Here is a 25,850-nt window from a genome sequence, read left to right on the forward strand (position 1 = left end):
AGAGAGAGAGAGAGAGAGAGAGAGAGAGAGAGAGAGAGAGAGAGAGAAAGTAAACTGGGAAAAGTAAGAGAAATATTTTTTCAGAAAAGTACTTGAGAAAATTTTTCCTTTTCATTGACTTAATTTTGGTGAATTTAAAAGAACTTATAGTCACAAATAATATAAAATATCTTGGTGTGAATCTAACCAAGCAATTGAAAGATCTGTATGACAAGAACTTTAAGTCTCTGAAGAAAAAAATAGAAGAAGATCTCAGAAGATGGAAAGATCTCCCATGCTCATGGATTGGCAGGATTAATATAGGAAAAATGGCCATCTTGCTGAAAGCAATCTACAGATTCAATGCTATCCCATCAAAATTCCAACTGAATTCTTCATAGAAAGAGCAATTTACAAATTCATTTGGAATAACAAAAATCCCAGAATAGCAGAAACTATTCTCAACAATAAAAGAACTTCTTGGGGAGTCACCATCCCTGACCTCAAGCTGTACTACAGAGCAGTAGTGATAAAAACTGCATGGTATTGATATATAGACAGACAGGTAGATCAACGGAACAGAATTGAAGATCCAGAAATGAATCCACACAGCTATGGTCACTTGATCTTTGATAAAGGAGCTAAAACTATCCACTGGAAAAAAAGACAGCATTTTCAATAAATGGTGCTGGTTCAACTGGAGGTCAGCATGTAGAAGAATGCAAATCAATCCATTCTTATCTCCTTGTACAAAGATCAAATCCAAGTGGATCAAGGACCTTCACATAAAACCAGATACACTACAGCTAATAGAAGAAAAAATGGGAAAGAGCTTTGAGCACATGGACACAGGGGAAAAGTTCCTGAACAGAACTAATGGCTTATGCTCTAAGATCAGCAATAGACAGATGGGACCTCATAAAATTGCAAAGCTTCTGTAAGGCAAAGGACACTGTCAATAGGACAAAAAGGCAACCAACAGATTGGGAAAAGATTTTTACCAATCCTATATTTGATAGAGGGTTAATATCCAATATATACAAAGAATTCAAGAAATTAGACACCAGAGAACCAAATAATCCTATTTAAAAAAACAGGTACAGAGCTAAATAAAGAATTTTCAACTGAGGAAACTCGAATGGTCCAAAAGGACCTAAAGAAAGGTTCTGAAGTTCAAACAAGTGTTAGTGCATATGATAAGGCTCTTTTAATTGTCAAGTTTAAATTACTTTTGTCTCTCCTATAGTATTTATTGTAAGTTGCACTGATTGTATACTTTCTAATTGTGTTAGTGTTGAAACCTGGCATGTCTGTTATGGGAGTCTAACAACCAGCTTTATTCTTACTGCCCTGAATATTACAGAAACTTTGTTTTCTGAAAAAAGCTTTCAAGTACTGGAAGAAGTGAGTTAGGCTTTAAGTAGAAGTAAGAAGGTAGTGGGCTTGATCATTGCTGGTAATCTTTAATTATACTAATTGATAGCACCACGGCTTCTATAATTGCTTTGATACAAGAAATTAAGACACCTACTTTTGGTAATCATTTAGCAAAAAAATGTCACTAATGTGTTGAGTATAAAAGAGGATTTAGATAGGCATTTAGAACAACAGATTGATGCTTTTTATCCTATTCAAATTATTGGGAGGAGGTTCAGAGTTTAAGAGTAAGGAGCCATCTTGAGTGTCATGCCAAATTCCAATGGAGTTGTGTTACTTCTAAAATTTATAATGATAGTCATTATAATTAGAAAAATTTTAAAGACACTTGTAGGGTATATGGCACAATTCTACTACCTCTCTGGATATTTTAACTTTGCATAGTAAGATTATGAATTTAAAGAATGCTGCTCTACTGAGCTTTGATGCTGCAGATAATACCGATAAAATTATCCATGGCCTGAGGTCAGTATTTTCATTTTGGTCAAGCTTCAAGAATGGCATCTATAGCGTCATCATGCTACCCCTTTTTCTCCTGAGAATACATTTATTCCTGTCCACCATGTTAAAGCTTGTCTTTAACAACATCAACATGTTGGTAGCCAAAGTACATGGCTTAAAACTGAAACTGAACCCCCAGACAGAGTTATTAATTTAACACACTCGTAAGCCAAGGATGGGTAAGATTCTGCACAGAGCCTTACCAACCTAAGACAGAAGTACATTGCTTTGGATAATGCATATTCCATGACAGATAAGGAAGGCATTCTTGTCAGAATGACCTAAGACAGGCTTAATCTTGTTTATGCAATAAAACAGGGGGGGATGTGGAGAGCTTTTGGGGCTGCCTGGCAGGAAACTGACATTGGCCAAGGACAAGGAAATGGACTCTCAGCCAGAAATCTAAATCCTAGGCTAGAACAAAGAATTAATTTCAGGCAGGAATCTAAATATTAGGCTAGAAGAAAGAAGTAGTTCCAGGCAGAAATCTAAATCTTAGGCTAGAACAAAGAAGTACTTTGGGCTAGGACAGGGAAGTTGGTTCAGATATTTTGGTCATCCTGATAAGCTTAGAAATAGTGATCATGGGAGTGATCATGAGCCTCAGTTTACTGCCTTGCTTGTTCTTTGACTATTTGTGTTTATTGTCTTGCTTGTTCCTTGACTATTTGCATCTATTGTATTGCTAATTTCTCAATCTAGAACTGACTTTAATACTTGCATGAAATTAAAATGGTATAAAAGTAAAATGGAGGAGGAAGGATGGGATAGGGGAATTATGGGGGGGGATGGGGAAAGGGGATAACATCCAAATTGTAAATAAATAAAATATCCAATTTAAAAATAGAAAAAAAGAACCATGAATGTTGGTTAACCATCCCCTCCATCAAGCTTTGCAAAGGTTAGACACAGGCATTAAAATATCTTGTATATACTGTGTTTTTTCCTACATATATACATCTATGACTGAGTTTTGTTTATAAATTAAGGATTAATTTAATAGCAAGTAATAATAAGCTAGAACAATAAGAGTTTGCTTTAATAAAAGATTTATAAATTAAAAAAAAATGGGTTAAAGAGCTAAACAACAAATTCTCAACTGAGGAATACCAAATGGCTCAGAAGCACCTAAAGAAATGTTCAACTTTCTTAGTCATCAGGGAAATACAAATCAAAACAACCCTGAGACTATACCTCACACTAGTCAGAATGTGTAAGATCAAAAACTCAGATGACAGTAGATGCTGGCAAAGATGTGGAGAAAGAGGTATACTCCTCCATTGTTGCTGGGATTTCAAGCTGGTACAACCACTCTGGAAATCAGTCTGGCCAACCTTTGGAATGAGCACAGGGTCCCCAATGGAGGATTTAGAGAAAGAACTCAAAGAGTTGAAGGGATTTGAAACCCCATAGGAAGAACAACAATATCAACCAACCAGACCTCGAAGAGTTCTCAGGGACTAAACCATCAACCAAGAAGTACACATGGAGGGACCCATGGCTTCAGCCTCATATGTAGCAGAGGATGGCCTTGTTGGACATCAATGGGAGGAAAGGCCCTTGGTCCTGGGAAGGCTCAATTCCCCAATGTAGGAGAATGCCAGGACAGGGAAGAGGGAGTGAGTGAGTGGGTGGGGGAACACCTTCATAGAAGCAGGGGGAGGGAGGTTGGGATAGGGGTTATCAGAGGGTAAACTGGGAAAGAGGAAAACATTTGAAATGTAAATAAATAAACTATCTGATAAAAAAAATTTTACAAAAGAACTTATTTCAGAATCATAACTTTGTAATTTCCCATATAGATTTTCTCAAACTCTTTTATGTAATTCATGGAAGTATACCTCAATGATCCAAGAGGGGTTCACATCTAAATGAGTTTGAAAATGTTGGACTGCCTTTCCTCTAGGAGCCCAAGGACTGTCGATTAACCTTGTGGTAAATACATTGTTTACTACAAGGTTTCTTCCTCTCAATTTATTTGCTCATGTACATGTTCTTCAAGAGGATCTGCTGAAATACCTTAGTGATAGGTATTCCACTGGCCACAAGCTGTGGAAACATGGCAAGCTCATACTGGCAATAAGAACTAAGTATAGTTAATCCGCAATTCAGTAAGATATGAGTGGTGAGTAGCCACCACCTGCATCTCAAGGCATAGATAGCAGCAGTCTAAGCAGCCTCGAGTCAAGAAGAAGATTTCACTCAAAGCTTCATGGTGATCAGGCTGGGCTGTCTCCTGGGGTGTGGCTGGAGTAGACATTAGAGTTACCCATGAGAGTGTTTCACCTTTGGGCTTACACAGGATTGCACATTCCACTGCCTTGTAGTTAGGAAGTCATGTGACTTGTTTTGGGCAATGACATCTAAGCAGACTTGTGATGAGTATGCTTTCCCATTCCCATGTTTCCCCTGTAACTGCAATTGGGGATACTCCAGATTGTAGTAGGTACAAGGCAAACCCTTCAGTTACACTATGGGACAAATCAGTCTTGCTTCTAAATATACATAGCAAACCACGGCAGACAGACAAAGAGATCGAGAAGTCAATTTTTCCAGTTTCAAGTCCCTTGGGGTTGAATGGTATCACATGCAAGCAGTAGCCTATTCTGTCAAATACTGTAGCCCTCCCAGTACTCAGTGCCAAGCATTGAGATGTAACGCCACAGGCTCCCACTTACCATACAAGTCAGGGTTCTCAACATCCATCCGCTGCTTCTGTGCTTCAAGAAAAACACCGATGTTAATTCCTCTGGCTGCTGAGTTATAACCAAGGAACCGGGCTGGAATTTGTGTGCAGATATCTGGCTCATCAGCACCAAACCCCAAGTCCAAGAGAATCTCCACTGGATCTTTTTCCCAAAATTCCAGCCATTCAGGAATGCTAAGATTAAAAAGAAGAACATCTTTGTGTATAACAACCCATTTAATCATAGCCCATTTTTTTGTACTCCCCTAGTCTTCCGGAATTTGAGTGGAAGAGGAATTTGAAGAGACAAGCAGATGCTGAGTTCACTTCGACTGTCACACAGCTCACTTCGAAGACAGTTCGACACACCACCTAGGGACATGTGCCTGTGCTTTACAAACAAAACCCTGAATTCTGGCTTTTCCTTCCCACTGGGCAGGTGTTAAATTGGACAGGGCAGAAAGAGTAGGGAGTGGAAGTCATAGGGCACTGGCAATCACCTTAAACAATATCTGATAGTAATCAAGGAAATAGACCACACAATATCACCAACAACCTGGAAGTGGAGACCCAAAGAATTTTTTACAGTATCAGTCTGGGGCATCCTTAGCTACACAAATCTGCTAAGGATATTACTGAATGCACATCATAGATTCAATGTTTCCAAATAATGCTTTCAAGTCTCTAGGTAGGGTTGGAATATGTTCTGGTTTTTATTTGCTTCTTTATATTTTGTCTTGACTTGGCTGAGAAACAATAAATCCTTTTGTTAAATTGTTCTAGTTGGTGTTGGCACAGAAATTAAGAATCAATTATCTAGAAACTCTATGTATACCAACTCACTTCTCACTCAAAATTTCTGGTGTTTGACCTTCCAAATGCCATGGACTCTGTGGGGAGAGTGTTTCCTTGTGCTTTCATGAAAGTTTCTGTTCGCCTTTATTTCCCATGCTACTACTCTCAAGGGCTTGTTGGAGACACAGAAAAGTAGATAATTTTCTCTCCAGAGCTTCAATCTCATTAATCCCATGGGGATTACTTCCCTTGGGCTTGTATCATGTTCACAATTTCTAATGTCACTTACAGATTTGATGATTTGCCTTCTGACCCAACCAAAGGAAAAAAGTCAGGCTAGGAACCCTCATTGAGGGGTCTAAATGTCTTTGGCTGGGATACCTTAATCATCAAAATGATTTGGAAAGCTGCAGTGACAATCAGTTGGTTGCATGCCATGGACAAATTGATATAAAGAAGGTTCGAATGAGAAATTAGTTTGGAGAGAATCCCAAATTCCACATGAAAATTTAATTTATTATCTATTGGCCCCACTGTATAAATCTTTATTCAGTCCATTTTACTAATCTTTATTGAACATCTGTAGTATTCTAAGCTCTGGGGCATGGTACCTACAACATAAAGTTAACAAAGTAATATATTTAGGAGCACAATAATAAGACAAATTCACCTTTTAAAAAGTAAATTATTACATGTAAATCTTTGTCCTGAGTCCTTACCCTGCTCCCACTAAGTCCATGGATCTCTTTCCAGATCTTATTCTCAGTGGGTATACACATGTTTTGTAAATTTTACCTGCTACCCTTGTCAATAATAATGTGGCCTCTGTATCTTTTTGCAGCTTGTAGTTGTCTTCAAATATGAGCCAGGGATAGTTCTAAGGGGTAGATTTTCAGTCTGTACACACCCTATTTGTTTTGTCAACAAATGAAATTCCAGCAACTATAGATCTCACCATTTATTAGATATTTCCCAGTGACAGATACTCCTTTTCAACTTCACTGTCTTTTTAAATATGCTTGTAAAAATAGGGTTTGGAAATCCTTTGTTGACCCCTCTCATCCATTAATTTAAACAAGTATTTCTCAAGTGCATATTTTTAATTTCACAAAGCCAATTGTTGAACTGAATCATCTATCTTGATAAAAGTGCCAGGAAATCACATACCTTTGAGGTACACCTGTGGTGGAATAGCAAGAGTTGAAACTGGTCCCTCTGGACAAGGTAGGAGTCTCTGAGAACTGATGCAGAGTTCTAGAAGACAAGGGGATCAAAGATGAGTCATATTGTTTAGATTCTCCCAGAAGGTCCTAGGGATGAAGTCCTTTCTCAAGGAATCATTTTTGTTTCCTCTTGTTTCTAATAACCTCACAGTGGGCACGCCTTGGAAGGAGGCAGTGTGTGCAGCAAAGGGGTGCTCTTCCTTTCTGAGCATTGTTATAGAATGTGTGAGAATTTAAGTGTTAGGTGACTGAGAGTGTTTATAAAGGTGACGGAATGTCTCACTCTTGACAGATGGCAAATCGTTGGGGGACCTTTCCAGAACACAGCTTTGTTAGGTTCCAACTTGAGGGAAGAAGTTAATATGTGATGAAAGATGTACAGCAAACAACCACCGGAGACACTCCACATCATTTCTCAAAATGAAGAAAGATTTCATAGTTCATGGCTAACAGTCTCTAGCCTGTGTCCCCAGAGTCCCCTGTGGCCAACCATATGCAATAGTAATGAAGTCCCTTACTACCCAAGACAATGAGAATGACCATATTTAGTATACCTCTATTGCAAAACATTTTAAAGCACTTCCAAAGAAAATTGAAATGTATTATAATACAATTCTGTTTTATGTAGCTCAGGCATCTCATGGATCATATCAGACAGTTGGCATACAATTAAAATTTATCAAACAACACTCTGCAGATGTCAGTGTTCCCAAGGAGACAAGGTTACTAAACTTGAGTTGCTAAATTTGTTTTAGTCCTGTCCGTACTGAGTAAGAACATCTGGACCCTGCCTCTCTGTTTTATTGTATCTTTTCATTAAAGATGAAAAAGAACACACTTCTGAACAATACGAATTCTACAATTAAATGACGATAGATCTGAGACAGAAGAGAAAAACTTATTTATTTACTTATTTATTATTGCTTTGTGTACTGGTTAGTATTTTTTTTTCTCAACTTGCCTCACAAAATAAAGACACTTGCTAAAAGGAAACCCCAAATGAGGAGTTGCTGCTATCAGACTTGCCTGTAGAAATGTATGTAGGGCATCTTCTTGATTGTTCATGGATGGAGGAAGTTTCAGTCTACTGTGGATAGTCCCAGCCCTAGACAGGTAAGCCCAGGCTGTATAAAAATGATAGCTGAGCAAGCCACATTCCTCTGTGTTCTTGCTTCAGTCCCTGCCTCCGGGTTCCTCCCCTGCTTTCCCTAAGTGAAAGACTATATAACTTGTAAGCCAGAAAAACCCTTTCTTCCTTCAAGCTGTTTTTGATCATCAGTGTTTTATCACAGCATCAGAGAGGCAAACTACAACCCCTCATCTCTCTTTCCTTAAATTTCAGGTATCTTTCCACATTTGAAGGCTACATTCATTTTGCAGCATTCAGTAGAACAACAGAGAAGCAGTGCTGAACTTAGATCCAGAAGAATCCATGAAGCAAGCTCTCTTTTGATTCAATCATATGGGCATGAGCTGGACCCTAAATCCAGCTCTCAGTCTTTTCTTTGAGCTCCCCGGAAGTGGTTTGTTTTTTGTTGTTGTTGTTGTGTGTTTGTTTGTTTGTTTGATTTTTGTTTTTTTGTTTTTGCCTAAAAATCATGTAATTGCATCAGATCAAAGCAACCAATCACCTAAGGGAGGAGGAATTGTGAAATGTGTATACCTCAGCATTCCACATTTAGTTTTCTGGAAGGGTTGTGAAATTACAAGATGATCCAACATCAAGAAGAGCTCGATCAGTCCCAGCATCTCTTGAACTAGACTGTTCCTTAGCATCATCTAAAGGGTTAGCAAAGAATAGTTCTGGACCTCACCTAAGAATTTCAGTTCATAATGTCTGAGCTGGGCTTTTATACTAATACTTTTATACTCATGCAGCTGTACTGGGAAGCACACTCTGAAATCTACTCTCTCCTCCACTAGAAACACGTACCCATCAACATCTAAACAGTCAGTAAATAGTACCATAAGTAACATCATTTCCAGAGAAACCTGTAATTACACATTCTGTGAATTGATGCACTGCAGTAGGATGCATTTATGGAAATATTATAAATAAGTTTCACAGTAGGTCAGCATTTGTTGATTTAATCCTCTCCTTCCTCTATGGTATTTAAGGAAGCTCTAATTTGCCATGGCCAGTGAAAACGCTCTAGTCATAGTGGCTGAGAGAGTGATATTTCATGAGATCCCCAAATCTACACAATTATTAAGAAGAAATTATTATCATCGTTTCTGCTTCAGTGATGTAGCTGTTGAATTTCAGAGTGAAGTGACTGATTCTGTTACGTACCTCATGTAGTCTTTCACGGTCATTTGAACGATTCCTTGTTCATGCAAAGAAGCTGCAATTACAACAACAAAAAAGGTAGGGTTAAACATGATTGTCATACATGTTTCCAGGAGAACCTTTGTGGGAGAGGATCTCTATCCAGGGATGTTACCTGGCACTGTAGCTCTGCAGTGAACAAGACCCAGACAATGCTAAATTGTGTGAGGGACACTCAGTATGGAGAGCTGGGAACTGGGATTAGAAACGTAGCCAAGGTTTCGTAGAAAAGATGACGTTCGTATTTTGAGGTGGAGTTAGAATTTTCTGGACAAAGGTGTAGCTTTGTTAGAGATCATTAAGATTCCATCAGCAGCAGGTGTGAAGCAGTGTTCTGGGACTATTCTCACAGGATAACTCAGGGTGCTCTGTGAGGATCACTAGAAGGTCAAGGACAAGGACAGGCTACTCTGCATGGAATATTCAGCAGACACCCAGCTGTACCATTCCTTTGCATCATCTAGACCTTTCTATACCATCCAGTTTAGGTCCTATCTTTATTTTACAACAGAATGCATGAAAACTTAGTCATACTTCCCTGACCATATAGTCAAGGATAGCAAAGTCAAGGAATTTGTTACTACCAGTATTATTAATTAGAGCAGTAACTGCTTATTTTGCACTAACTGTGTGAGGTTCGGTGTAAGCCTGCCATTTATACCATTTTAAAAATTAATTTTCAAAAAAATGTATTTACTTTATTCTGTGTGCATAAGTGTTTGCCTTCATATAGGCATGTACAATGCTTTTGAGGGGTTCAGAAGAGAGCGTCAGATGTCCTGGAACTAGAGTTAAGGATGGTTTTAACCCACCACATGGGTCCTGGAATCTGAACTCTGATCATTTGCAAAAGAATGCAAAAAGCATCCTTAATTGCTAAGTCATCACTCTAGCTCCTGTACAAATCTTCCAAGACCTCATAACAAGTCCTTAAAATGGAGCTTGTTATTTTACACTTGAGGGAAAAGGAAAGGAGAGATCACAGTTACGTAAACTTCTCATGGCCGGTAAAATGCCACGGCTTATTTTGGTTTGCTGCTGTTGTTGTTTTCCTTCTTTCCAAAACACCACACTGCCAACAGAATGTCCCGTAGTGTTTAAAAGCCAAAAAAACAGATTTACATTTTGTACCAGGATATGAAAATCCATTGTTTTAAGGAAAACATTGTATGTATAAATATGGTGCTGAGGGCCTAGTTGCCTGGTAGGTGCAAGAAGGATGGTGTTGGAGGCAAAATATCTGTTGGACATCATAGGGGACACTTAGAAGTCACTGCAGTATTCACATTGTGTCACAACATGACATGACAATAATACCTACAAAAGGAAATATTCAGATCATGAGCAAATTTATCATAACGCCCACCAGACTTCTCACTCCTGGCTGTCCTCTTACAGCGTGTGACCTGTATGAACATCGGTGTTGCCGCCTGTACTGTGAAAAAAATAAAGCTTGCCTCTACCCCAAAGAAAAAACAGGGGAAGGTGTGAATGGAAAAATCCCAACAGAAGGAAGCATAAGGAAGACCATTGCATGTGATGAAAAGCTTTTAAGTCTGGAGACAGGATCACTAATGTCTAGGTAGTGAGTCAATGAATGGCTTTCAAGGGTCCTAGGAACTTGACTGTGGATTTCAAGTCTGGAGAGTAAAAGTAAAACGGCTCACATGTTACTGTTATTTTCTCCTGTTGCTGTTGTAAGACAGGGTCACCCTATGGACTCCAAGCTGGACTTGCAGTCAAACTCTTCCTGTCTCAGGCTTTCCAGGGCTGGGAGTCCAGGTGCCTAGCACCATACTTTAAAGAGGGTTTTAAGGGTTCAGCTATCCTGATATGTGATCTAGAAAAATAAAAACTGGACGTACATAAATACTATGTGGGTAAGAAGATGATTTTGTTTCTTTGTTTCTATGTTTATAAGTTTGTTTGACACAGGGTTTCACTATGTTAGCTCTGGGTGTCCTGGAACTTACTATGTAGACAGAGATAGCCTTAAACTCACAGAAACCTATCCGTCCATCCCCCCACCCCACCAGGATCTAGGATTAAAGGTATGTGTCACCATCCACAGCTTAAGCAGAGGATTGTAAGCAAGCCGAACATGTGCAGTTACACTTTAAAGAGCTGGTAAGAGTAAAATACATACAATGTATAGCAAAGCAAGTGAGACCCTCACAGGAATAAAATAGGTTGAGAGACATAATCCACTTGAAAGGATGTAGCCCAGCCTGGAGCTCTCGAACAATGCTCCCAATCTACTCCCATGGCAGTCATGACTAATCAATTACATCAGTGTTTCATTGAGCCTAGATAGGCATTCTAACTCTTCCTGTGACAGGTTTTCACAGGATGTGAAGGACATTCATCATAATGTTAACAAGTATCTATTTAAGGAGACATTAATTTGAGGTAGAAATCAATAACTTGACTAAAATCATTGCTACTTCACAAGATACTCTAGGGAAAGTGATGCTGCATTTAGACACCAGTATAAGCTAGAGTTCAAAACCGAGGTCTACTCAGTACTGACGCCTCACCTGCATAGGCACTATCAATCCATAGCCGCACACTCGCTCACTCAGTACTGACCCCTCACCTGCATAGGCACTAATAATTCTCGGCGGCACTCTCGCTCACTGAAATCAATTCAGTCTTGGAGCATCTCAAGATGACAAAATCGCAGACAACTGAGTGAAGTTGTCACATGAAGGAAATCTGATTTACCACCTTATTAATCACGTCATAAAAGCAAGCGAGGTACAAATTGTAGGCAATTACATGAAGACGATGTCATGATGAATTAAGTACCAAGTTGCCAAACGGCAGGTAAAATAAATTCTGTTTAGCATTTTCAGCAAACTTCCCTCTTTCCTCCTTCTATCAGGACAGCCTCTATTCTTACTTTGTAATCTATAGAGTGAGCATCCATTGGGCTAGCTCATCGGGGGAATTCTGATTTTTGGATTTGTTTTCTTGTTGTGTGTTTGTTGTTCTTCTGTACAGCTCGTCACACGGAAGAACTCTGGGAAATTTGACTACATGCTTTGCCATGTGGCTGCACTTGAAGCTGCCTTGGTCTTTTCTACTTATCTGTTATGGGTTACCTAGAAAATGTGAATGAATGTGTATGTCCAGGCAGGGGTCTGCCACTGTGGCCACAGTTGAATTGCTCAAACTGTGAGGAACTGATCCATTTTCTGATATCGATAAGAAGAGTTAACTTAACCTTGCTACATTTAAAAAAAAGTAAAAGCCATAACCCTGAGGAAAATCCAGTCACCAAGAAAACTCTAGTTACTGGACTCTGGATCCTCATGCCCTAGAATTCTTCATGAGATTTCAGTGGCTACACAGACCTAGCAGCCACAAACAGCAGAACACATCCCTCTGCATGGCACTGTAGTGAGGATCAAGCTGGTTGCCAGGACACAAAGGGCAGCATCCAGGGGGAAAAAAAAACAAATTCCTGAACGTTAGCACATGTTCTGTGGAAGGTGATGGGGGCCAAGCTTGCTCACAGTGGGGTTTCCAGATACATGAGGAAACCTTACACCTTCAGCACCAGCTAGGAGAAGAACTTTCTGGTCATGTAACCATATCCTGTGAGGTGTCATCGCCAGTTAGGAGACAGTTGCTCCCTTACCTCAATTTCATCATCATGGCTACACACGTGCAGCTACTGAGTGCTTTCCTAGACTCCCGATATTTTTCTCAATAGTTCTGGAAATGACACAACAATCTGGCTCAACCAGTGTATTCAGACACATGGCCCTCTGTGCTGCTAAGCTGAGAGTCTGAAGAAAATTTTGCATAGGGCACCTGACAAGACTTTTTAATTAAGTCTGATTTTTTAAAAAATAAAAAATTATTACAATTATTAGGCTCACTGGCTGATTTCTAGTCCACATTCTCTACCTCCCTCAGTCCTGGAAGACCAATTTCTGTTTTCATAGTGCTTCTGGGAAGATGTCTTGAATCTGCAGAAGCAGCAACTGGCCTTCCAGCCCATGGACACATTTGCGGAGATTCTTGCACAGAGCTCCGTGAAACTATTCCTTGGTTTTTGTTGTTGTTCTTTTCTGATTTGTAAGATAAGCTTCCTGGATGCCGAGGTCAGGCTTATCAAGGTCAAGACTTCTCTGGCCTGGTACCAAGAAGAGCCTGAAGGAGAGGCACAAGCTGGTGGCTCATGGTGTGCCAGTTCTCACAGGGATTGGAACTCCAAGACTTTCCTTAAAACTTGGAAGTGGCTTGCAGCACTAGCCCAGGTGTCTTTAGGGTAGCAATCTGTTGATGGCAGCCTACACTCCAAATTTCTAGTCTCGATGCTGCCTGCTTCATTAGTGATTGTCTGCCCGGCTTCTTGAAGCATTTGATACCTCGAATGAGAACAAGAATCTGAAGCATGGGGAATACCACAACAGGAAGAAAACCTTCCCCTTTTACCCTAGATGTCCTAAAACATCTGCAGGCATCAGGCTTAAGGTTGTATAAGCAATAGGTGAACATACCTGCATCTATGATGCTACACTGCACCCTGATAGCTGGGCAGCTTCAATGCTACACTCCATCTTGTTTGGCTTTCATGCTTTCACTACCATTTCCCCCTCCTGGACACCTCCTTTGATTTTTAATACTGGCTCAAAGCATTTGGAGAAGGTGAAACAAAGGTCAGCAAATTCCTGCTAGCCACAGTTCCAATTAAAGTGAGAACAAAAGTGTCTGCTCTGTTGATTTCATTCTCTTCCGTGGTTAAAATTCCAATTCTGCTTCCTTCCAGATATAATCTCTAGCCATCCGCCCTACTGTTAGGTGGACTTGTGCCATCTGAAGCAGCAGATACCGCACTTAACCCTGCACAATGTATTACTGAAGACGATGCAGTCAGATCTGCAGAAGGCACTAATTAGCACCTTTGTTGGCTTAGAAAGCATTTTTTATTTTGGTTTTCCTAAGCATTTCTGACTGATTCATGGAAGACATTTGGTTCTTTGGAATATCGTCCAATAGACTAATCAAATTACAGTTCTTCGATGCTCTAAAATAATAGCATTCTGTGGCTTTCTGCAAATTTAACTCTTGCCTGACCAGGACACTTTGTAGAGAAAATCCATAGTGTGTTTACTTGGTATGGAAAATTATTAACCCATACTCTTACCCCAAACAGACTCTTACATATTGGCTAACACTTGCATTCAAAATATTAAAGCTCTTTAGAATCCTTTTCTCATTCCCTTGCCCTTTGTCCATTGATTTCTTTTCCTCCTGTTCCAGACTTGACACTAGTGAAATCCCTTGCCATCATAAGCTTGTAATAGCTTCTGCTCAAGGTGTAACAGCCACTCCCATAGCCAGGAACATCTGCTTCCTCCTTGTAGTAAAGTCATAGGCCACTCCAGTAGAGAAGCTCATCAAAAATTGTCCAGGACTCTCTCTTCTAAGCAAAGACATGACATTAAAATCTTATTACTCTCAGACCTCAGTTACAATTATCCATTTGAAAGGAGAACTTAGATGACACTCCTAGGCCAAGCCCATCCTGAGACTGTGAGATTCTTAACTTTCGGGAATTTCAGAAATCTATCATCTGAGTACATCTTTAAAACAAAAATTTCTCTCTCCCTCATTGCACACAACATTTCTTCAAAATGATCTCCTTCCATATGTGTTCCTGCATACAGTTAGCTGTCCTTCATCTCTTTGTCCTATTTAAACTCATGACTTTCATCACGTTGAATGTTCTTGCTTTGTCTCATTGTTTCCTCAATTTTTCATTGACTAGGTCTAGTCTTCTGAGAAAAATTCCTAACCTGATAGCATCATCCTGGTGTTTTACTTAGACCCTCTTTTGACTAGTTTTGGACCACTGAATTTAGAGATGATCTGTACACTGGTTAGGATTTCCATTTTGTCTAACAACTGGAGGAAATATCAGCCAAGGGCTACCTGGTAGGACCCAGGATGGATCTAACTTTTTTTTTTTTTTTGAAAAAGTGCATCTCCATGCAGAAACCAGGAGGAACCTCTGAGAGGATATGGAATTTGGGATAGCTTCAGAGAATGGCAAGATGCCATCTGAATAAAACATCAACTTAGGAAATATTAGATGAAGAAAGATTAAGAAGCAGGGGAAGCTGAGACTACAGGGTCTCATCATAAGGCTAGCTAGCCTATGCTATGCTTATATAGTCATGATCTAGAAAGAGTGGAATTCTTGAGAATAAGAGTCTCCACATGTCTGCACCTTTCCAGAGCAGGGTGTTTTCAGCTTCCACTCATAAAGCATCTCATATGGTGTGGTGGCTTCAAGAAGAATAGCCCCCATAGTCTCATATATTTAAATGCTTAGTCAGCAGGGAGTACTATTTGAAATGATTATAGGGATAAGATTATGTGGCTTAGTTGAAAGAAGTGTGTCACTGGGGGGCAAGCTTTGAGATTTCAAAAGCCCTTGTCAGCCTCCCCTCTCTCTTTCTCCATTCAGAATGTAGAACTTTTAGCTACTTCTCCACCATGATGCCTACCTGTCTGCTACCATGTTCCCACTGTGGTGATTATGGACTGACCTCTAAAACTCTTTGCAAGTCTCAATTAAATGTTCTCTTTTCTGAGAGTTGCCTTGGTCATAATGTCTCTTCACAGCAATAGACCCCACGTGGAGTCACAGCCACAGTTCAAGAAGCAGGAAACAACATCCTTTATTCTAAATACTTTCTCTTCATGGTCTTTAAGATGCTTCAACTGGATTTACTCTGACCATTTCTTTTAATACAGAGCATCAAGTTTGTAACTGGTTTTCTAAATTCTTATGACTTATCATATCAATTCAGGAAATAAACAAATGTATTTCTCTGTTGACTTGTTTAAGGATTGGCACATGCCTGCAATTATAGGGTTCTGGAGGGAGAATAAAGATTAAGTGTTCAAGTCTAGCTTAAGCAACATAAAACTTCCTGTCTTAAAAGAATCTGATCTGGTATGGAGCAGAGTTATATGCTGCTTGTCTAGCACCCACAAGATCCTGTGTTCAGTTTCTAGTACTGGAAAAGTAGAAAAATCAGAGTATTGAAGAAGATAAATGAATTAACTGTCCACCAAGTAATAACTGTCATTAACTATATCTGTTCTAGAAACTGCTTTTCTAACACAGGAATTTGTTCTGGTCTTTTCACTCACAATGATGTGCAATGTGTCTATCATGTCAATTGTGTTCCTCTACATGTTGAAGCATTCCATCATCCTGAGTGTCTGATCTTTACATTGTAATGACTACATACTTTCATAGTCAGGTAGTAGTGTCATTCAGTCTGTCCTCAGGAGTTGGCAAGTCATTTGCAACAGACTCATCTCAATATGGAATCTGAGCCAAAGAGTAAGTTGGTCTGAAAAGATGGACCTTATGGACATGGTCTTTGGCACTATGTCTTCAAAGAGGCTTTGAGAGTTATAGGTAGATCTGTGGTGCTCCACCAAGTCCATATGGTCAAAACTGCCAGTAAGAGGCCAATCAGAGAACATTGCTTTAGTTTTTAGTTGCTTATAAATTACCATCTACTGTTAGACAATGTTCTGGGGTGACTTAAAGGAGGCCAGAGAGATTTTCACTGCAATGCCTTAATATTTGTTATCAAATATGGCTGGAGGTGAGAGAGTACTATTCATAATGTCTGTGTTAGTTGGCAAATAAGTGGGAAGGGCAACTGCAAGTCTTCTGCAATTATTAAAATTAACATGGAAACAAGGGACAAGGAAAAGTACCCAGTACACTTAGAAGGCAAAGTTTCTGTCTGTGTTAAGCCACTGTCTCTGGGGTAAATAGGAAAATAATGCAACACCATCTCTGGATTTTCTGAGTTTTAACTTTATCATTCATCAGCTGTAACTGCTTTTCTTCCCTCAATTCAACTACTCCCCGTGTGGATCTGGAATTCCATAAGCTCTGTGCATCTTTTATGCACATATAGTCTCACAGAAGCCCGCAAGTCCAGCTTCCTGCCTGCTTGTAACTCTGTGACCAAAAGTCATGGCACTTGACATTCAAATTGTTTGGTGGCAACGGAAGAATGAGAACCAGCCATGTTCCCACTTGGGTCACTGAGTTCAAAATATGACCAATGAGAAAGACCTTGGAGGACTCAAGCTCAGTTAGCTTGTAGAAGCTATTGTTAAAAGCCTTGCTGAAGACCAAGGAGCTGCCAAGTAGCAGCTCTGCCTTCTGACCTCGGAGCCACACAGAGATCCTGCTTCAATCCTAGCTGTGCCTTTGTAGTTCACTAACTTGGCTCTAATGAAGCCGGACTATGAGTTGTATTTTCCAGGAAGTGCAGTGTTTAATACAGTGTAACCAAAGGAAGGAAGAATGCTGGCCTCCATGTATATAGGCAAGAGTCAAAAACAGGTCTATTCAAAAAAATATACCTATGTTTTTGTCTCTTCCTTGAATCTGAGTTAATATGAATAGAGAGGCCATCATATTCAATTTATTGGAAACAAATGTTCAGAAAGTTTGACATTATATAAAGAGGCCTTATGTTAAAACAATTTAAATGAAACGTGGTTAAACTGCCTTCTAAAACCTCATGTTTCTATTCATGGATTAATGCTATCCTTATCTGTCATCAGAGAAGTGTCTCATTATAGCCTACAGCAGTTAAAGTAGAAACATGTAACTAGTTAGTATGGAAAATAAAGAACAGCTGAGTGCTTATCCAAAATGGACCATAAATAATGCCCCCTTTCCCCTCTCTCCTTTCTCCCACCTCTGATGGTCAAGGTCTTATTTAGGAAAGAGAATGGGAGAAAGAAAGGGCCAGAGTATGGCAAGGTATGTAGTAAAAGGACTTTTCTTGGAATGCTATGGGCTTGCACTCAATGAACCCACTGCAGGTATAGAAACTTGCACAAGAGTGGGCGTGTCTATACTTTATCATGGAAGAGGAAAGGTTTCATGAGGCCCATCTCTCCCTGAGTGATTATTGACAGTTAATGGTGGGTATGGAAGGTTATCACTTTCTTTAGTCATGTATCTACTGGTTTGTCGGATATAATCCAAGGAATAACTTTTCACCCATGCTCACATGAACAACCCTAATGAAACTCAGTAGAACATGCATGTAACATAAAATAGGAAGGGCTTCCTGGGAAGAAGGAGAAGATGGCAAAAGGAGAGACTTAAGATGACAAGAGGTAATGAGTGATGAATAAAATTCATTGTGAGTATGATGACACTCTAAAAGAATAAAAAATTAAAATGTAGAGTAACTGACTGTAAGAGGAGACTTCAATGAAATTTTCAGTTTAAACTTTTAAAACGTCAAAAGTTTAAAAAAGCAAAATGCTCCAATTTAAATCAACTGGCAAACAATGGTCAATCTTAATTGAAGATGATAGTAGAGGCTATAAAATAATTAACAACAGCAAGGTAAGTTATGATAATACTAATAATGGTCTCTATAATCATTACATTCCTAGTTTATGTCATATTTAGACATGTTCTTTAGATATTTAATCAATTCTAGAACATTTTAACACATGATCAAAGTGTCTTGAAGTTGATACCAATTTTCATTTTTACTCACAAGATTTCATCTGATCCATCTGAGAGGTATTTATAAAATAAGCACATTTTGTAATAGAAGATTCTCAGATCCCATGAAGTCTGGCATTTTCGTTTAATAAAGATAGAATCCATGAGATCTGTACTCGTTATTTTAATAATGTTGTTATCAAACCCAAGGGAGGCAGTATGATACATTTTCTGTCTCAGAAATATTTGTGCTCTTTGTTTTAGGATTTAGTCATTTGCTCATCTCTAGAATAAACATATCATTAGAGGAAAGATAAAAAATGTTATGCTCGATACCAAAAATAAAGGAGAAGGAAAAGAGAAAATAGAGTTAGAAATAAAACTATAATATATTATGAATAACTAAACAATTTTGTTTACATAATTACATCCTTATAAATGTCTACATAGGCCCAGAGAGTTTCCTGCTACAGTCTGACTGTTTGATGGTAGCAAGAATCCTGGTTTCAGCCCATCACCCGCTGCTGGAGACATACACTTTCTGAGTCCTAGTCATATAAAATCAAGAGAGAAGATGGACTTATTTCCGAGAGTCTCTTCTGAGTCTCCCATGAAGAAGTTCTGTTAGCATGGGTGCTTTTCACATACACATCTACTCAGCTCCACAAAGCACAGCTTCCATGGGTTTTCTTGCCTTACCAGAATGGTTGATGGCTTGCTGGAAGTTGTCATTTACAGAGACACTGTGAGAGAAGCAAAACACTGTGAGCCCAACAATGTATGTAAAGAGATTATTACCAAGTTGCTTTTGTAATTAAACTGATGAACAAAAAAAAAATCAGGCAGTTGAATCCAAATAACATTCCACCTTTGCGCTTTTATGTTGACATACAGCTTTTGAAGTAATGTAGCAATCCTCAAGTACTTGATTAACATGAAAACCCATACTTCTCCTGCCCCGGGAACCCATGGCTGGGAGCCCTCCAGGGAGGGCTAAGCAACATTATTTTCATGGAGCTTTACAAGAAGAATGTCTAAAGGACACAGACATGCAAAAATAAGATAAAATAAAACACCACTTACAAGAATCCAGAGTCCAGCCACTGCTGGATACTTTCCTGTTTGGAATTTTCTACAAAGAAAAAGAAAGAACCGGATCTGTTAGTCAAAGCCCAACCAGCTACAATGACCCACTCTATCATCTGCCATCCTCTGTGCCACACACGGCAGCTCTGTTTCCTACATAGTCAGTCACGTGTTCATGTAAGCATATTCATTTTCCCCCTGGAGGCACAACCTCCTGTTTTCCATAATCAGCCTCTTCCAAGAACGGATGTAAACTTGCCAAACGACTATAACTTAAGAAAAAAAAGAACAAAACAAACAAAATGTAAAGGATGAATAAAATGAATCAATGGAGGTGAGAGATGGAGGAGTGGATACAAAATTGCCTAGCGTGGATACAACGAATAGAAAAGTGTATGAGACTTTTGTTTCTCTCTTGTTGGCCCTAAATCACCACGGGAACCTCTCCTTATTAAATCCCAACATTTTCCTAAGGCAGCTAGCCAGCAATGTTTATTTGCAAGGAGTTCTCTGCCAGGTTAGAAACCAGATTTGCATTCATTCCAGGGACAAATTGCCATAGAGTCCCAGGATTTCCAAAGGCAACCTGTGTTACAAAAGCTCCAGCCTTTTAAGGTGGCTCTTTAGCACTGGTTCAGAAAATAGAAAATGGAAAAAGAAAGGAGTTGAGCAGAGCCAGTTCTGAGAGACATTTGTTCTAGTTCTTGTTAGCTACTACCTCATACCCTGGAGTCACTCTAACTTTATCTATAAAATACTTGAATAGTTCTCATATAGACTATCATGTAAAGCTAACCAGCCAGTAAATCTGGGAGACACTAAGTGGTCTTCATTTGTGGTACCATGCATGCATAGAAAATGGGAATATTTTCTTCTTTATTACTTTTTAATGTTAATCAAATGATCACCAGTGCCTCATGCAAGACACCCAAGAAACTTTAAATAAAATGGTGTTCTGAAACAAGGTTCACTGGGAGCTGGGGAGATGGTGTGTGCTTCACGTGCTTGTTATTATACTAACATAAGGAACTGCCTTTGGATCCCCAGCACCCACTAAAGAGCAGGTTGAACTAGTAGAACCCAGATCCCTTGATCTCATTGGCAGCCAGTCTAGCTCAATCACACTGCTCCAGGATCAGTGAGATTACTTCTCTATCTCTCTAATACACGTGTACACAAAGAAGAGGAAGAAGAAAAAGAAAATGAAGGAGAGGAAGAAGAGGAGGAGGCAGAGGAAGAGAGTGGGGAGGAGGAGGACCAGAACGTCAGTGCAGGGGAAGAAGGAGAAGGAAGAGACAGAAGAGGGGAAAGAGGAAAAGGAAGAAATGGAGAGAAGGAAACAGAGAAGAAAGAAGAGGAGGAGGAAAAGGAGGAGGAGGTGGTAGAGGAAGGAGAAGCTTTTTGACTCATACCTGGATGTATCTTCAGAGCCTTAGGATTTTAGGATGAGAGTATTGGAATGGAAAGAAAGCAGTGTTTATTACTTAGCTGCTCTATTTGTGCTGAAGTCATGTATGTCTATTTTATAGAATTGCCTGAAATCATGCCAGGAACACTCGTTTCTTTAATATCAAGTTCAAGTCCTTAGAAGTCACTTTTTCCTAAGCAAAAGCCTGACATCCCTCATCGCCCACAGCAGAGCACTTCCTGGATCCCTAGAAGGACCCTTACCTTGCACATCCATAGTGACCATTGGGTTTTCTTCCTCAGGGTCAGGAAGCAGATGCCCATCCAGAGGTGTCCACGCTCTCTTGGTATGTCTTAGGATATCTCTCTTGCTCTTCTCCAGGCCTGCTCTGGGGGTGTCAGATCCTTGTAATTTCTTCATTTTCATGAGGGTGATTCCGCAACCTTACTGAAACCACACAGGCAGACAAACCAGGCACAATGAGTTCAGAACTGAGGTTTGGCCCAATGACAGGAAGGATTCTTAGAAGCAATTGAGCCATCTAAAGTCACTGTCTCACTGAGACAGTCTTCCCTACTCAAGCTGATTTTGGCAAAAGAGTTCCCTTACTATGGTCAGACAGACCAAGTGAGTAACTTGGCATTGCTAGACACAAGGCCACATCCACGCGGATGGATTCAGTGCTGTGTTCTGAGATGTGGATAGAGAACAGAGAAATTGAATTTTGACAGGATCCTTACTTTTTTTCATGCTAATATGAACTTTGAGCACATAACAGGTGTTTAAAAAAAGTGTAAAAATTAAGATAGTGAAGTTCAGGTTCGAAAGCACTCTTTCTGCTTACATTATTGTCATAAAATGTTTCAGTCAGCATTAGTTCAGTCTTTAAATTCATAGACATGGCTGAAGAGCCAGCCAGTCTTCAGCAGCGTTCCTAGCATCCTGGTATTGGTACGCAATCGCAAGTCACGTGTCATTTGCAAATTGTGTCTGAGAAGGGCAAACCATTCTGACTGGCTGCAATTATCTGATTATTTTCTCTTAAGTTCAGGCATGCACCCCAGATGTAATTGTCAGTAATGCTGCCCTTACATGCTTTGTACATTAAAACGGTGACATTCCTGTAAATTTAGAACTGATACTTACAGTAACTATTAACTTTACATTCTCAATGCAAAAGCCAAGAAGTTTCAAACAGTTTAATGTAAGGCCCAAAAGGTGCACATTTTATTGGAGAATGTTAACTTTCGAGTATCCTCTGTAGAAATTTTTTTGTTTTAAAAAAATGACAATAATCAAGGCACAATAATAGAGATCAGATTATATTTTATACTTGATGGAGTTGCATACTAAAATTCATAACACTAGAAAATGTAACGCCTATAATCTGCATTAAAAGTGTAGTTACTTAATTTTGTGCAGTTTTTTGACACTTTCAGAGTTAAAGAAAAGGTTACCTTGTATCTTGTGGGTGTGAGTGAAAATCAGAAGACAGCTTTGATGAGGCAAAATTTCACAAGAAGCAAAATTCCAAAACTGTACTCAAGGATATCCTGAGAGGTGACACTCGCTAAAGAATCAAAAAGCTTTACCAATGGAATAGGATGTCACAGAGCAACAAGGTTCCTTTTCTTGATCTCAGCTGTAGGTTTTGTTCTGAGCCGGAATGCCACATGCCAACCAAGCCACTGCTTTTTGCAAATCACTGGAAGAATTGTCTCATTTTAAATAGAAATGCCATTTTAGTTTTATGTCCCAAGCTTCCACTCTCTAACAGTAAATTCTACCTCAGCCTCCAGTTTTACTCAACCATTGAAGATTGGTCCTCTACTAGATTGGTTGTACTTACTACAGATTATAAAAACGTATGTCCCAAAAGTGGAAATTTTGCCAGAGGCAGGGATCAGGGATCATGGGTAAAGGAAGTCTCTTGTTCACTTTGCCTTAGTGGGTACCTTCCAGTTAGTAAACAAATATGCTTCTGGAGAAAAGCCCCTGCTGCTTAAATGGCCATCTTTGACATCTCTTCACTGGACCCTCAATGTGCCTCTTTAGAAAAGGGCATAAACTAATTGAATGCTAGCCTTGAATTGTCCCATGGTAGCCAGACAGAAATTGTACTGCGTGAGCCCTGCTGCCTCCTTTAGGGAACGTCTTTGTTCCCAGGATCATTTGAAACCCAATGCTGTCCAGTTTTACTTGACCCTAGGAGAAAGCTTACATCTGGATTATGTTGTCACTAAAACCTGAAACAGGCACTCCTTTCTTTCCCACATTCTTCTATTTTGATGGCCATGTATATATAAAGAGACTCACTAATATGGATAGTTGTTTGTTTCATGTTTAATTTTAAAGTTGCAAAGCTATATGTACCAAATCTTCACTTTGTACAATGAGCTAATGTGTTGAAAAGAAAACACAGAACATTACCAAATTCTCAGAATGGTGAAAACAATCAAAAGGAGAGAACAACTGGTTCCACACAACTATTCTGTTTTGAGTTTTAAAGAAAACTAAAACTTGAGAAAACGAAAGAGTTTGAGCAACATCAACCCAACTCTCCCTATCTCTTAATTCCATAGCAGAGACAGGAACTGTAAAACTCCAACGCAGTGGGGATCATTACAGTGCCAAGATTGTGGGATTGCACATCAGGCTCCAGCACAGCACATGGACCAGGCCCAATGATCCTGGGAAAGGAAACTCCATGTAGTGTGGGAAACACTTCTGTTGGCGACTTTGTAAGTTTGTTTAATTTTTCTTTTGAATTATTTCTTCATTTTTCATGTGGGCACAAGCCATGGATAAGCTACAGAGTGCAGAGGTCTATTCTTTCCTTCCACGAGCTGAGGTCTGAGGATTAATTTAGGTCATCAGGTTTAGTAGCAGGTTGTCTTTACCGACTGAGCCACCCATTTCAGCCAACTCCATTCTTGGTTCTTTTGTGGTTAAAATATCAAATCGGATAGGTCAGATGACCTGATTCTCATCTTAGCTCTGTTGCAGTCTGAACTTCGAAGGAATTCTCAAACTTATTTTATACTGTATTCCGTGACTCTTGGAACAGTTGTAGAACAACTAGTTCATATGGAAGAATTAATGGAGAGTCTATTCAAAACAACCACTGATTATATTTTCCAGCTCCTCTTTTTTGTTTTTTTCCTTATCATTATCCTGTCAAGAACTGTCATGTGAATGAAAGAAATCACTAATTTTTCTAGTCTTGGTACCATAGTGCCTAATTTTAGGTCAATTTGATACAAGCTAGAGTCATTTGGGAAGTAGAAACCTCAGCTGAGGAAAAGTTCCCATCAAATTGACCTATGGAAAAGCCTGCAAGACATTTTTTTTAAATTAGTGATTGATGTGGGAGGACTCAGCCCATTATGTATGATGATGTCCCTGGGCTGGTGGTCCTGGGTTCTATAAGAATGGAGGCTGAAATCACAAGAAGGGAAGGAGAGAGGGACCTGGGAGGGAAAGTGGATGGGGACAGGGAGAAGAGGGGAACATAATCTGGTATTGTGTGTGGGAAAGGACTGAAGCCCTGAGGGCCAGCAGAAAAAATAGAAATAGGCAACTTTGGAAGGTAGGAGTGTGAGGGGACCCTCCCAGAATGTACCAAAGACCTGGGAGTTTAAAGGATGTCAGAACTCAAAGGGAGGGACCTTAGATGAAATGCCCTACAGTGGGGAGAGGGAACTTGTGGAGCCCATCTCCAGAAGAAAGACAGGGCATTAAGTAAGGGATGGGGTTGCCATCCTACAGTCAAAACTCTGACCCATAATTATTCCTGTCTGAAAGAAATGCAGGGATGGAAATGGAGAGAAGCCTGAAAAAAAGAAGGTCCAGCGACAGGCCCAAAGTGGGATCCAGCTCAAGGGGAGGTCCCAAGGCCTGACACTATTACTGAGGCTATAGAGTGCTTACAAAAGTGACCTGTCATGACTGCCCTATGAAAGACCCAACAAAGGAGCTGAAAGTCAGATGCAGATATTTGAACCCAACCAATGGACAGAAGCTGCTGCCCACTGTGGTTGAATTAGGGAAAGGCTGGAAGAAGCTGAGGAGGAGGGTGACCCTGTAGGAAGACCAGCAGTCTCAACTAACCTGGAACCCCTAGATTTCTCAAACACTGGACCACCAACCAGGCAGCATATACCAGCTGATATGAGGCCCCCAACACATATACAGCAGAGGACTGCCGGGTATGGGTTCAGACAGAGAAGATGCACCTAACCCTCAAAAGACTGGAGGCCTCACGGAGTTTAGAGGTCCGGTGGGATAGATGGTGAGGACATCCTCATGGAGACACGGGTGCTGGGAGGATGTATGGGATGTGGAAGGGGACCAGGAGGGAAATAAAATCTGGAGTGTGAATGAATGAATCAAGTTAGGGGGGAAAGAGCCTTTGTTTTATTTTACATTTCTAGTATCTAGTCCATCACTGAGGGGAAGTTTATATAAAAACTTGATCCATAGACAAGATCATGGAGAAACAAATGGATAGATGCTGCTTGTGTACATCCAGGTTTCTTCTGTTCTTTATAGTTCAGGACCTCCTAACTAGGGAAATTGCTACCCCAGATGAGATGTTTCCTTTTATATAGTTACAAATAGAGAGATTCACTTTGAATGAACAGAACATGGTCACAGACCAGTATGATAAAGACAAATACTCAAATGAGGCTCTTTTCCCAGGTTTTACACAGTTTTTAAAGTTGACATTTAAGACTAACCATTATACTAAACAATACAAGAGGGTTTTGTTGTTGTTGTTGTTTTGTTTTTCTGGTAGAGAACAGATTTGACACTCTTAGTTGTAGATAACCCATGTTGTCTTGAAATAACTCAGTAGGATAGCAGAAAACTCTGGAAGT

The 25,850-nt window shown here is 39.7% G+C and overlaps 1 protein-coding gene across 1 annotated transcript in view; it reads right to left on the reverse strand.

Moving 5' to 3' along the window:
• The window catches only part of Itprid1 (ITPR interacting domain containing 1), a 100,728-nt gene extending 79,332 nt beyond the window's left edge, over nucleotides 1-21,396 (reverse strand). Inside the window, exons 1-6 of the mRNA XM_028758407.1 lie at nucleotides 21,234-21,396; nucleotides 19,560-19,608; nucleotides 19,176-19,219; nucleotides 8,915-8,966; nucleotides 6,566-6,652; nucleotides 4,596-4,798 (exon numbers count right to left, since the gene is read on the reverse strand). Coding sequence (XP_028614240.1) covers nucleotides 4,596-4,798; nucleotides 6,566-6,652; nucleotides 8,915-8,966; nucleotides 19,176-19,219; nucleotides 19,560-19,608; nucleotides 21,234-21,396 — 598 coding nt within the window. The remainder of the gene's footprint in view (nucleotides 1-4,595; nucleotides 4,799-6,565; nucleotides 6,653-8,914; nucleotides 8,967-19,175; nucleotides 19,220-19,559; nucleotides 19,609-21,233) is intronic.
• Nucleotides 21,397-25,850: the final 4,454 nt, after the last annotated feature.

The sequence above is a fragment of the Grammomys surdaster genome, unplaced genomic scaffold (assembly GCF_004785775.1).
Source record: "Grammomys surdaster isolate TR1022 unplaced genomic scaffold, NIH_TR_1.0 126197, whole genome shotgun sequence".
Lineage (NCBI taxonomy): Eukaryota > Metazoa > Chordata > Mammalia > Rodentia > Muridae > Grammomys > Grammomys surdaster.